The 13,242-nt window shown below is 44.5% G+C and overlaps 1 protein-coding gene across 3 annotated transcripts in view; it reads right to left on the bottom strand.

Annotated features, from left to right (window-relative positions):
• Positions 1 to 2,085: 2,085 nt before the first annotated feature.
• Positions 2,086 to 13,242, bottom strand: part of ADIPOR2 (adiponectin receptor 2) — a 40,878-nt gene continuing 29,721 nt past the window's right edge. For all 3 annotated transcript variants that reach the window (XM_072343919.1, XM_072343926.1, XM_072343927.1), the window contains exons 3-8: positions 11,688 to 11,807; positions 9,696 to 9,867; positions 8,927 to 9,113; positions 7,690 to 7,877; positions 6,294 to 6,487; positions 2,086 to 4,849 (exon numbers count right to left, since the gene is read on the bottom strand). In XM_072343919.1, coding sequence (XP_072200020.1) covers positions 4,718 to 4,849; positions 6,294 to 6,487; positions 7,690 to 7,877; positions 8,927 to 9,113; positions 9,696 to 9,867; positions 11,688 to 11,807 — 993 coding nt within the window. In that variant the 3' untranslated portion in view covers positions 2,086 to 4,717. The remainder of the gene's footprint in view (positions 4,850 to 6,293; positions 6,488 to 7,689; positions 7,878 to 8,926; positions 9,114 to 9,695; positions 9,868 to 11,687; positions 11,808 to 13,242) is intronic.

The raw sequence follows: 13,242 nt of genomic DNA, 5'->3' as shown, positions 1-13,242 counted from the left end.
TGGGCCATCAGGTGCAGCCAGGCAGGGGTGATTTCATACACACAAAAACAGGAAAATCAGCCCAACAGAACATCAGCTGCTTGCGGTTGGGAGAGAGCCCACGCAGAGCCCCAGCTGTCCCACAGGGGCTCACCTCACAGGGATGATGGGCTTGACCCAACAGAGCCCAGCCCCAGCCAGCCAAGAGACCAACCTCCAGAGCTGTGTGCAGGTTCAGCAAGGCTGCAGACAAACACAGACGGTATCTCCCGGGTCTGGTTTGGGTGTAATTTGCCTCTGTTAGGGAAACACATCAGTGCTCTGGGAACCCAGCCAGGCATATGATTTTCTCATCTCATTTGCAACTGGAGCAGCTCAGCTTTGATGCCAGCTGCTAAGAGCCTCCGTGCCCAGTTGTTCTGTGCCAGAGCTGAAGCTGCTAAAAAAAATGTGATCAGCTTGAAACGCTGCTGCAAACATCTCTGAGCTCAGAGGCAGCAGCAGCTCCGGTGTTCCACTACAAGTGTTACCAGAGGAGAGAACGGCAAAGCGAAGCTGTCTAAGGTGGCTCTGGAGTGCCAGAACTGAGCTGAGCAGGCGCAGTCCTCCAGGTGCACATAGGATAGCCTGGTAAGCGCTCGCTCACAGATCCCAGGCCTGTGTTCCTTGTTCCTGGGGGAGAACAAGGTCACCAGGTGATGCTGGGCAGAGCGAGAGGCATAGCAGCCTTGTGGCAACACGAGGGAATGCTTTCTGTGCTGCTGTAGCACTCGAGGATGACCACAGTGACAAACTCTAATGATGCCACAAGGCTGCTACGCCTCCCCCGAATATAGCAGCTTGCACCTTGGGATCTTCTCCAAGGAGCTGCTTTTTTAAGGGGCTGTCTGAAAGACTATCAGCCTCTGCTCAGCACTTCTGGAAATCAGCCTTGAGAAGTGAGGCTGGAGCACTCAAAGTGCCAACCAGCAGGAGAGGTTGGCTCAGTGCTTGATGGCACACAGCAGGCAAGGCAAAAAAAGAGAGGGAGCTCAGCTTCGCTAATAGCTTCAACCAAAACAAACTCGGCTCCTCCGCGCTAATCACACACCAGATTTTGTTTCCAGCTGCCCTTAAGAAGTTCAGCAGTGGCCCCAGAGGCTCACCTTGATTGCAGCACTTCAATCTGTACCCGCGACCTTGGCAGCCTTGGCAAAGAACGAAGTGATATCAGAGGGAGGACCAAGCGCTGCCCCAGCCACGTGTAGAGGCAGCAGGGTGCAAAGCTTCAGACTGCCCAGGCAGCTTTTAAGTGTCATTCTGGTATCTTGAAACACAATAAAGCCAATTCACATTCGCATGGGGTATTTTCGGTGTAACTTGTGTAATCTAATGCCGAAGTTTTCTGTGATCCCTGAATTTGCTTTGCATTCGAAACAAAGAATCCATCCTGAGCCATCTAGCTGATACGGGTTATTTACTGGCGCTGGCTCTCTTACAAAGCGTGTATCTGAAGAACGGGAACTGATACACAGCACAGCTGTAGGTGCCCAGACTGAGTCTGAACCAACACGGGAGGAGGCGCATCTCAGTGAGGCGGCTCACAGATGTTTGCTGACAGCTGCGCAGCAGAGATGAAGGAGCAGCAGGCTCTGTTCCAGGCACGGAGCTGCTCTGGTGGGCAGCAGCCCCGCTCCCTCCCCAGCTTAACGTGGCTCCATCCCGTCCCACCGGCCCATGTCTGCTTTGCAGGAGACACCCATCCCCTGTATGGCTGAGCTGGGAAGCATTTCCTCCACAACAGTAATTTCAGCCCAGCCTTCCTAGAGAACCCTTCCAAGTTGAAAAGCTCACAGCAGGCAAGGGCTCCAGCACCCATCCTCCTGCCCAACTGCCCTTCTTCTGGCTCCCCATCCCTCCCACCCCTTTTCCTTCCCATAAGCTCTCACCACCTTCAACCACCAACCCCGCTCCCTCCACCCAGTTTGGTTCTTGGCCAGTTTGTTCCAGTCCCTTGTCTGCCAGGTAAAGGGGCACGGAGCGATGGAAGGGGGTTGGGAAGAAAGCCGTAGAGACTCTGAAGAATCACACCCAGCCCAGAATGAGCCAAGCCAGCCAGACAACCTTCCATTTGGTTCTTTTATTAGCAGAAGTTAAGAATACAGCAAGTAGTAAGATCCCATCTTATATGGAACCATCACCAGAGTCCCCAACCATCAAACCCCTAGAATGTGCTTCATTGCTTTCAACAGTAAGCAATTTTTAAAAAGAAATATACTGAACAAGGCCACTATTTAATGGGGAAGGAAAGAAGCTGTAGGTCCTAACTATTCTATGGCAATAACCTGCACACAGAGCAAGCAAGCCTCCGACTGCTGAGAGTAAGGCATTCAGGTGCCAACCTGGGAAGAGTTCTCAGCAAGAGCTACAGAAAAGTGCACAGCTAGGTTGCTTTTATTGGAACACACAAACTTCTTGAAGGGAGAGACTGACTGGGTAAGAATAGCAGGTGAGTACTGTGTTTCTGTAGTAGTTCTGTGCTGTGTAGGACCAGGTTACAATCACCCTTCAAGGAGCGAACGCGGGATGATGCAGGATGGAGACTGCCACTCCTGCTGGTACTGGTACAGAGGCATCCCAAAGCACCCTTCAGATAAATCTGATGCTGATATGTTCTATGCTTTCCTTAGCCACCAGCCTATTTCCTGCCGGGCACCTCTTTGTCGGGGTGCCGGTGCTGCAAAGCCCTTACGCTCACTTAATACTGCTTTGTTCCATTTCAGTGCCGCACAGCCCCATACAACCTTCCTCTGGGCCCACTGGCATTCAGCACAGCGACCCCACTGAGAACACACCCCTGTATGCCCACAGAGGGCTGCAGCACCTCTTCCTGCAGCTGGCCCTGCTCCCAGCGGCTTGACAAAGGCGCCAGCCCAGGGGTGAAGCCTCACTACCCAGCCAGCTGTAGGAAGGAGCTCTGCTTTCATTGGACTCCAGCAGACAAAGCAACGTCCCAAATCACACTTGGTGACACCCAGCAAGATCTTTGCGATCCACATTTGTTTCCTTTTAATCCCTTGAAGGATGAAAATTAAAACTTGCAGAAGCAAACAAACAAAAAACAAACACCCAAACAAACCCCAAATAAGAATAATACAAAGCCCATGAAAGCAACCTTCTACCTTCCTTCCTTGTGAACTACAGCATTCTGTGAGCTGCTGAACTCATCTGTTGGAGGTAATTGCTCCGAATTTCCAACTAAACGCTCTCAAGCAACGCCTGTGCCATAACAAACAAAGCGTTCAGGTTTCGTCTTACAACTCCAAAGATTCTCCTCCAGTCTGGCTTCTGACTGGGCCTCAGAGATCAAGCTACATTAATTAAGCAAGAGAAGGGTATATACCTCCCTTTATACAGGAGCTGTGTCTGCTCCAAAGTTCGGCTGAACTTTGCGTTTCAGGTTTAAGAAATACCAGCAGTCCCATTGCTAAAGCACAGATGGGAAGCAGACCTAAAGAAAAAAAAAAGGAGCTGCATTGGGATTTTTTTCCTCCTAAGAAGAAAAACCTGCAACCCCCCCCTTGGTGTATGAAGCCTGACACAGGAGAAGGTAACGTGCTGGAGGTCTGCAGGAACTGTTAACTCCAAGCCCTGGAACACACAACTTCCTCTTTCCAGTCTACCTTAGCCCCATCTCTGTTTCCCCTCACATGCTCAACTACCTTTTGACAAGTGCATTACCACCCTTTGCTCAGACAAAACAGTGCAAGAGCACCTGGCAACTCAACAGGGGGCCCTGGGTATAGGCAGGCACTGATGGGGTCAGACCTTTTGCCAGTTGACGTGCAGTAATCCCACCCCGCTCCAATTCAGATGCCGAGACCCCAAACAGCTCACTGTGAGATCCAAAGCCACACAAGCTTGGAAGGTCCCACGTGCTTTCGAACTACATGAGTGGAACTCACTAACACTGTGACCTGGATGTCAGCTCAACGACCATAGCCTTCCCACCACTTTGTGAACACGTACTGAACCTGCCCCAATCGCTGGCCAGGACCCCGCATTGCCCAGGGCAGGATGGCCATCAGGAAAAGCTGCACGGCCACCATGATTCACTCCTGGGAGTTTTACCTGGTCCTTCTGCAATCATTTATCTTTGTGCAAAATTGAAACAGTGTGTGGTACTTGCATGTTGCATTCTTTACAAAACCCTCTTCCCCTCCCCTCCCCCCCCAACCCGTTGTTTAAAACATTTATATAAATTTTATTTAAACAGAAAGTTAGAAATCTTATTTACAATTATTTGTTGTGTTGGTTTTGTTTTTCTCCCAAAAGAGCATCTAAAATCAATTCCCAACCCCTCCAAGAGGATAGAAATTTCACCTCCATAATTTTTTTTTTCAATCTTTTTTTTTTCTTTTTTTTTTTTTTATATATAAAGGAAACCGCTAAGCCAGCCCTCCCCGCACCTACAAATAAATATATGGCATTGAACAGAAGCCGATTTGGAAAGGGTCCTCTGTAGCTCAATCTGTAGATCCCAAGAATAAATTAGGGTTTCAGAATTTCCTGGTCTTCAAATTGATTCATTCCATCGCTTGAGGTATAGAATTTATCTCGGTTAGTCAGAATCCCCGTGAAGCTCCATGCTCCATCAGCTGAAACTTGGATTCTTCTTAGGTATTCGTTTCGCTAGCCTATAAGCTTCAGCCACCCCTGTGGCACTGTTTTGGTTACGACCTCAGACTGAAGCCTGGTCTTACTGCATCCCCTCTTCTTCTGTGCAGCCTCCTCCTACTGTGAAGCGGAACTCCTGGAGGTTGGAAACCCCGTGGAAATGCACAAAAGCGCCAGCCACTACAAAGACGTGGAACAGCTGATGGGAGTGGAACTGTGAAGACAAAACACGTGCGTTCAGCTGGGTACTTGGGGTTGCAGGGACCCAACAAAAAGCCATACAGTCAGCTGAAGTACACAGTGACATGGAGCAGTACCTCAAACTGCAAGCTGCAAAGTTAAGTTGTGTATTAAGCCCATCCCACTGCTACCGTTAGCAAAGAGCAAGTTCTCTGCATGTGCAACCCCCCGCCCTGTCCTCCAGTCATGTGAACCAGCTGATCGATCTACACGCACACGACATAAATGCCATAAATATTATCTCTGTTAAGGGACAATTTCAGAGTCCAGGGCAAAAGGTTTGAAAATACTTAAAATTGGGTCCTCAACCACACACACACTGGTTGTTTATTGACGGAACACAACTATCTCATGCAGCTGGTGGCTACAGATCTCTGCTCTGGTTACAGGTATAAGTTTTACTGAGTAGATTTTTCAGAATGTAGCCATTTAATTTCTCTGTCACAAAGAAACAGAGCAGGAAAAAAAAAAAACACTACGTTAAAACGCCGAGACAACCAGATGTTCTCAATGAACACTCAGGATGCTATTGATTACAGTACAACAGAATGAAAACCAGGAGGCGGATACATGACAAAGCATGGCCTTGTTTTGGGAAGCCATACCAATACGGGTGATGCTCATGAAAAAGTCTATAATTGCGTATTTGTGGGCTCCACATGAAGCTTGGAAAGGAGCTGGCAGTACACCAACGCTTCTGGAGCCTCTCTCATTATTATAGCAAAGTTTAGCTTGGTGACGTAAACAATGCTATGTCTCTGATGTTTACACCTAGCAAACTGGTGCTGTGCAAAAGCCATTCAGACAACCCAGGCCTGACCCTCACTTCTAATCCTCTTTAGGAGTATTAAACCACTTTAATGGAAGTACAGCGGCCTTGCATCTCTCCCCAGAGGTCCATCTCCCTCTAATCTCTACTCTTGAACCAGTTTTTTCCCCTGCATCTTCCCCACAGATCTCTTACTCCACAAGTTTTTGTGATCCTCACCCAAAGTTTCCACCCTACCCACTTGCCCACCATCACCTTTCCTTCTTCTGGGCTAGGGATCCCTCCAAAGTCTATCAATTCTATCCAGTGTTTCCACTGGCCTCACAAGATAAGAAGGCAGACATGGTGAAGATATGAAAGAAAGAGTTGCAAAGTTTCTTACCTACCTATTAAAGCTGCCTAGTACACATGCCGGGGTGAATTAGCACACCAGCAGATATGTCAGATCAGCTAAACTGTGATAACTCAGCAAGAAAGGCACAAGGCAAGCTGGGCTCAGAGAGCCCACAGCCGTCTGGCCCCTTAAGAGATACAGGTCTGATTCAGCGTTTTAGTATTTGTAGTAAAAAACATTGACACAACATCCTCCAGCCTCAAGGGAAACCAGCTTTCATGTTGGTCTCTTCATCCAGCCATTCTGTAGACTCACCCAGATGTCACACTTGCCAGGGAAGAATCTCTCCGGGATGCGGGCAGCATATAGTGCAGCACCAGTGATGTACAGGCATGCCATGAGTGCCAGCCAGCCTATCTGCCCCATTGTGGCTGCTTTCAGGAGCCCCTCAGAGATGACAAAGTGCAGGGTGGGAATAACCCCACTAAGACCCAGACCTAGAAATACTCCTGGGAGGTAAAGAAAATGTGGGAGAGTCAGATTTGAACACACTGGCAGAAAAGGGAGACAAGAACAACAAAGAAAAACCAAAAACAATGGAAGGCAAACTCAGTATTCGCCAAAGCAGCAGAAAGGTGACAACTCTTGAAGCTGGAGGTCCCAGGGTAACTTTAATGGGCGGGCGGGGGGGGGACATGAAATAAGACACAGGTTTCCTTCACCTAACAGAAGCTACTTAATAGCATGTTCCAGCAGATAGCGAAAGCTGTCTGCCAGCTTTAGTGTACATTACACCAGTTACTCATCTGGGACTGTAGAGGGCACTGAGACTACGTGGATTATGTCACGCTGTACCACAGTCTCTCAAGAGCAGGGCAACAAGGAGAAACAACAAAGACATTTATCATATTCGGTGCAAGTAATCCTAGGAAACAGAAATGTAACATCTGAGGCTCATCTGCCACACATGAGAAAGTGGTGGTTTACTCAGATTTCAGAAGTACTGAAATCTTGGGGGGGAAAAAAATGTGGGGAGGATACAGAGAAATCACATCCTATCCATTGATTTTAAGTTTGGAATGCTGGACTCTCTGAAGGTACATTGGTAGCCTGTCCAGGAAATCTGGATTTACTATAGATGGCACGCTCAGGTTAAGTAACAAGAAGTACTAACATTCACCCCAGCTGTATTCATACTCCATAGCTGCCCACTGCAGGTCTCTTTTACTTTCTACCTCAGAACACAAAACCAAGCTCGTTTTCATTCCTTCAATCTTGTGAAAAGAACAACTAGGCTCTTTGCCTTAAAGAAGTATTTTATCTAGGCAAATCATTCAGATTAATTCAGTCATGCACTGATTTGCTAGCCTGGTGACAAAACAAAAAGCAGAAGGAAAATAAAACATACACACACCAAGCAGCCAGCCATTTTGAGCAAAATTGGTAGGTACAGCTAGAGATACTTTGTACTGCCATTCTTATGGCATGTGTTAATGTCCATTTCAGGAATATACTTCCACAACTTGCACCAGCCCTCATCTGTGCATCCAGCAGGCTGTAAGCAATGCTGAAAGAAAACCCATCAAGTTTGCGGTCCAAGACTATTAGCTTTCTCTAAAATTGTGCTCTCTCTACACTTCTTCAAGACTGCTCCTTCAAATGACAGGAAGGAAGGTAGACAAGGAGCAAAACAGTTGATTTCAAGTCTTACCTGCCCTTACACCCCGGTATTGAGGGGTTGCAAACATGTCCCACTGTGAGACAATTATGGCTGCGATGCCCAGGACACAAATCACAATCAAGTAGATGAAGCAAGGCTGAGGGTTGCAGTAGAACGAGTAGTACAGCCATGGTACAAAGCTGCCCATTATGAGAAGTGCAATACCAGAATAATCCAGCCTGGAAGGAAACAAAAATCAGTTGGATGGGAAATGCAAACCTTTAGGCGTTTTCACATTAATACTCTTCTCAGGCAGACCACCAGACTACTTCTCACTGAAGATGAAGTCTTTCCTCACTACTACAACTTACTTTCTGCCCACAGCTCCTCCAGCAGTGCATTCTTATAGTAATGTAATATCTTCATAGCACACAAGGCCAGTTCTGGACAGTCATCAGCAACATATTGAGCAGCCTTTAGATCAAGGTCTTTTGAAGGAAACTCAAGATTTAAGCTTTGGATGAGGAAAAAAGCAGTGCAAAGCACTATGAACACAAAGAAGGGCACACAGCATGTTGGGAGAGCACAGCCAACACAAACTCTTCAGAATCTGACAAGTATGAGTTAGGCATCAGCTAAGCAACCACTGGGGAATAGCGTCGTAATTTTGCAGCCAAGCTGTTTTTCTAGACACCAATGAAGAAAGGAATTCCCACAGCCACTGCTCTTCACCACACCCTGACAAAATGCTCCTACCAGAGAAGATGGAGTTAATTCTTTGCTAGGGAATTTTAATTGCTGAGTTACTCTAAAGGTGGCCTTGCAGATTACATAATCCCAGGTTGAGTAATCTCAAGAAACATGAGATGCAACATGAGATGCTTAGCAGCCAGCCAACAAAAGGACGTGTAGCAAAACCAAATTTGATGCACAAAGCTGTCTTGCATGAGATTCAGTTACCCAGAACAAGTTGTGACAGCAGCATTTAAAAGAAGTTCTACAACTAAGATCTAGGTATATTACTTGCATAAACAAGATGCACTCACACACCTGCCGGACAACATAAAAGGAAACAGTTCTAAGTCTAAAGCAATACAAAAGCCCATGACAAAACAAACAATTAGATTAGAAGAAGCTGCAGTGAATCAAATCTCTGCTCAGTTCTGTTCCAAAATATACACAGCACACATGCAGTGAACCACTCCTACACTGGGGCGCCAGGCATGAATTCCAGTCCTGTTTTCCCAACTGTTTCCTATTTGGCTTACCCTGCCCTCCAGGCACTTACTTGGAGAAGAGCCGGGAAACACCTTCCGAGTGGCAATAAACTGTGTGGAAGAGCCATGAGAAGGAGAGGCAGAGTATAGCTCCCAAGAAGAACAATCCAACAACCACTTTCTCCTGCACAGGTGCTACAAAGGACATGTTTGGCCGGAACATGTAGAAGATTCCCAGACACAGGAAGAACACGCATCCTGACAAAACAATGAAGAAGAAAGGTGTCAGTTTTGTGCTAACTGGAAGTTTTTCTTTCAAAACACATGGCTTTAATGGGCAGGCGTAGTAGTAAGCAGAATTGCATGGTAACTAGTTGCACACATGCAGAATAATAAAGTTCTTCCATACTTCAGTTACTCCCTCCAACAAGGTTTCTGTTTCAGGCTGAAGCAATTCAGACTTGCACAGACTCTGTATTTTTAATCATTTTGCAAGAATTCTGACAACTACTTGCACATTTCTCAACAACAAAAAAGTCTGTATAGAATATAAATGAAGAGAGTATAGTTCAAAGAGCTTGCAAGCTGAAAACCTGGGAATAATGAATATTTACTGGTAATTTATTAATGATTAGGAAATTATTAACTCGTGTAGTTGAGTGCCATAATTAAGGACATCCCAACCCAACCTCAGCGGGAGAAAATAAGGAGAGGGACACCAAGCTAACTCAACAGGTCACCATTGGAATGATTATGCTGACCACTCCACATCAGCTTCTATCTTGGTCTCAAATAAAGAAAGCAACAAAACCAACCAGCATCAGAGCAAACTGAACATACCTAGAAGATGTGTCCAGATGTTGCCAGTCTCTGTGTGTATTCTGAAGATACTTTTGAAACAAGCCCGGAAGGAAGGCATGGGTGGTCTGTGTCCATGCAACAGGTAGTCGTTGTCCTTTAGCCAGTCAGGTAGAACATCATGGGGAATGACTCTCCATCGGCCCTCCCATACCTAGAAGTTAGAAGGTTTTGATTAAGTACAGGAAACTCAGCTCCAATAAGGAATGGCAAACATCAGAAAACCCTTATAAGTGAAAGTGTTAATGTACGAGTGTAAAATATAGAAAAGGGTTTGATGGGATGTCCCTGGGGAAAAGACACACTCTTGAAATACAATGCTTAAGTCACTCTTCCCTATTCAAAACATTATCATTATGAAGTTTAGCTGCCTCACCAGAAAAATGAATACTTCAATATTTCATTACACAAGAAATATACTGGACTTTTTCTTTGTTTTACTGCTAATTAAGGGAGAGCATTAAATTCATTTCCATGTTTGTTTATGCAGCAGATTTTCACAGATCTTTCCTATTTAATTGAAGGCAACTTGTTCTCTCTAACAAATAAATACCAGTAAAAACCCTTTCTGCCAACCACAAGACAACCTGACTATAACATCTGCTAGCATTTGGGGGCAGTCTAGTAAAAAGGCTGCTCATCAGCACTACAATAGGCTAGAAAACATGAAGTGGCAAGAGTCCAGTAAGAAGTATTCAAGCCCCTATTCAGACTGAAAAAAGATCTCCCACACTCCCAGAACAAACGGTGATTGATTTGTTAGGCCAACAGATCCATGACTGTCAACACCATTAGATTTCTTCTTTAAAGAAGCCACTCTTGAAGCTGGTTCCCAATGAAAAAAAAAAACACATATAGCTGATCTTAGCAGCGCTTCAGTGTCGCAAGATACAGGTCATCTTCAGCTTAGCTTCAAAAGCAGCACTGCCAAGCAGAGGGGTATCAAGGAAGTGCATTATGTACCGGGGTTGTTTCTGCAGTGTTGGTTGGTTTTGACGTCTGCTTAGCAATACGGGAGCGAAACCGGAGAATCCTGCAACACTAAGTTTAAAAAGCTACATTCTTATTTCAGTTTCAACAGCAAAAGTTTCTTAAATTCATTCTCCTTGCTCCTCCACAAAAGGAAAACTATAATAAACAGAATAACCATCCCAGTTAAAGACGAGGTGCTTAAACATATTTATATATAAATTAACTTCTTTAGTTAATGAAACAAAGGTTTCAGTCAAGGTAGGAACAAGATCTTAGAGAATTCACCTTACAAAGTATCTAAAAAGTAGAAAAGATGCGTTGCAAAAAAAAAAAAAAGAAAAGAAAAAAACAACCACAGGCAATTCAGGTCCCTTTGTAAAGATAACAAGGAATAGTTCATAAAACCAGCAGGAACAAACATACAGAGGGACAGCATGTGTCTCGCCCAAGAAAAGGGGTCCAAGACTGATACTGTCCACACGCCGTGGCTTAAAAAATAACAGAAATTGAGCCAAGGTCAGCAATTACAAAAGCTACAATGGATTTAGTTGGATAACTTTTAATATTAATACACTCTTGTTTTCTACTTAAGTCAGGGACAAAGCCTGTTCTACAGTGTATGCAAAGGGTGTCAGGAAAGCAAAGTATCTGTGAGTCTGAAAAAATAAAAGTGACCTTGTAAATGAAAGTGCCTTAAAAGGAGAAACACTAGAAGCAGAAGGCTTTTATTCTGCTTCGGACACACAAGCACTTCTCAAAAAAGGCTTCTCAGTTGCTTGATCATCTTTTGAGTCCTTTATAATCCCTACTGTTCCATACTTCACCATTTTTAATTTATGACAGACTGAGATCCCAAGAAGCTGTATCGTTAATAGTTATAACAAGAGACACCCATTCAGGGATGGTATGTACCTGCTACTCCTCTTCCTACAAGTATAGTCTGTTGTCCAATGGAACTTCCTGAAGAAGGAAACTACTTTGGCAGTTTCCACATGCTCTTACCTTACACACAAATTCTTCCATTCTTTCCATGGCATGATGGGCTTGTAGAAGAGGTGACATACCCATAAACCCTTCGTCTTCTTGAGGTGATTCATCATTGTGGTTATTATCCTCAGAACTCTGGGTTGGAGAGAAAAAAAAGTTTCGTAAGAAGATGCACAGAGAAAGGAGTTGTTGCTTTCCATACAAAACTCTGATTATTTGAAGAGTCGACAAATAAGCAGTCTTCTGTCCTTGTACTGTACTGAGGAGGGAATTCAAAACAATCAGCCAAAAAATTATTACATTCACAGATATCTGAGAACAACTAACATACCTGGCTCATTTTGCACATGCTTTCACCAGGTTTGGAAGAAAGAAGTGCTCCTCTTTAAGTTATGCTTCATTGAAGTCCATATATGGAGCCTGAGGCTCACAGTCTACTCTCCTCTAGGAAAGAATCACTACCTGTTTTATGATTCAGTGCCACCATGTATGCCTTAACATCACTATAACATATGTAACATCTTTAATTAAATAAAAGCAATACAGGGAAAGAAATCCATTCACCCTGTTAGAAGCTTCAATTTTTAGTTTGATTCTGAAGATCTATTCTGTTGAAAGGTCATTTACTCATTGGCTGAAAGTTCAACGTATTCCAAAAACTAGTACGCAACTTCTTTTATTTGGACAAAAGCACATTAATCAAATGAAAGCAGTAACTGTGATCAAAGTCTTAAGCAAAATTAAGAGACAAATATTCATCATCCAAACCCCCAACAGAAGACCAAAACAACTGAGCCTGGGTATTCAGTTGATACTTGAAACAAATACATAGGAAAGAGTCAGCAGGTTTGGTAGTTTTCTACCCTATGCTCACTCATCATACAATCTCCATGTCATAGTGCACTATAGTTTTCCATTTTAGGGGAAAAAAAGGGGGCAGAGGGAGAAACAGAAAGAGCTTTACATGTTTGTTTACTCACTACAATGCTCACAGCCCATCAGAGACTCCATTCAATACTCTAGATTCCAAGATAAACAAGTCTGAGAAAGCTAAAAAGGGGAGAATGAGCCTTCTGTACTGCTCAAGCTTGACGTAGGAAGCTGCCACATCTCATGACCAAGTCAAGAAAAACCCCACAAGAAAACCAGGATGATGACTGGCTTCCTCAATACCACAAGCTACAACACATTCTCATTCCTATTCCCATACTAAGATCAACATTTAGTTATCACTAATTTAGTCTAAAGCAACTGGGAACCTAGCATATAACTTTCTGTAACTTATTCATGAATTAGTACCAGTAATGTTCAAGTCAGTGCCCTGGACTTTGAGAAAAGAGGGAATATCTTGCTGTGCAGGTCATGCATTACAACTCTCCTTCAAGTAAGGCCTTCTTAATTATTTCCATCAACAAGTAAACTGAATAAGTTGCTTAAACATTTCCTTTTTTAATAAACAGAAGGAGATTTTATAGATTTGAAGAACACTCATCTAGATTCTTCAACCTTATTTCCCTCCTGCCCCCAAGAGAGGAATGATGTGTTAGTGCTTGTTCATTCACCCAGTGCA

The sequence above is a fragment of the Excalfactoria chinensis genome, chromosome 1 (assembly GCF_039878825.1).
Source record: "Excalfactoria chinensis isolate bCotChi1 chromosome 1, bCotChi1.hap2, whole genome shotgun sequence".
Taxonomy (NCBI): Eukaryota; Metazoa; Chordata; class Aves; order Galliformes; family Phasianidae; genus Excalfactoria; species Excalfactoria chinensis.
The sequence above is the reverse complement of the archived record's forward strand: the minus strand, read 5'-3'. Positions and strand labels throughout refer to the sequence as shown.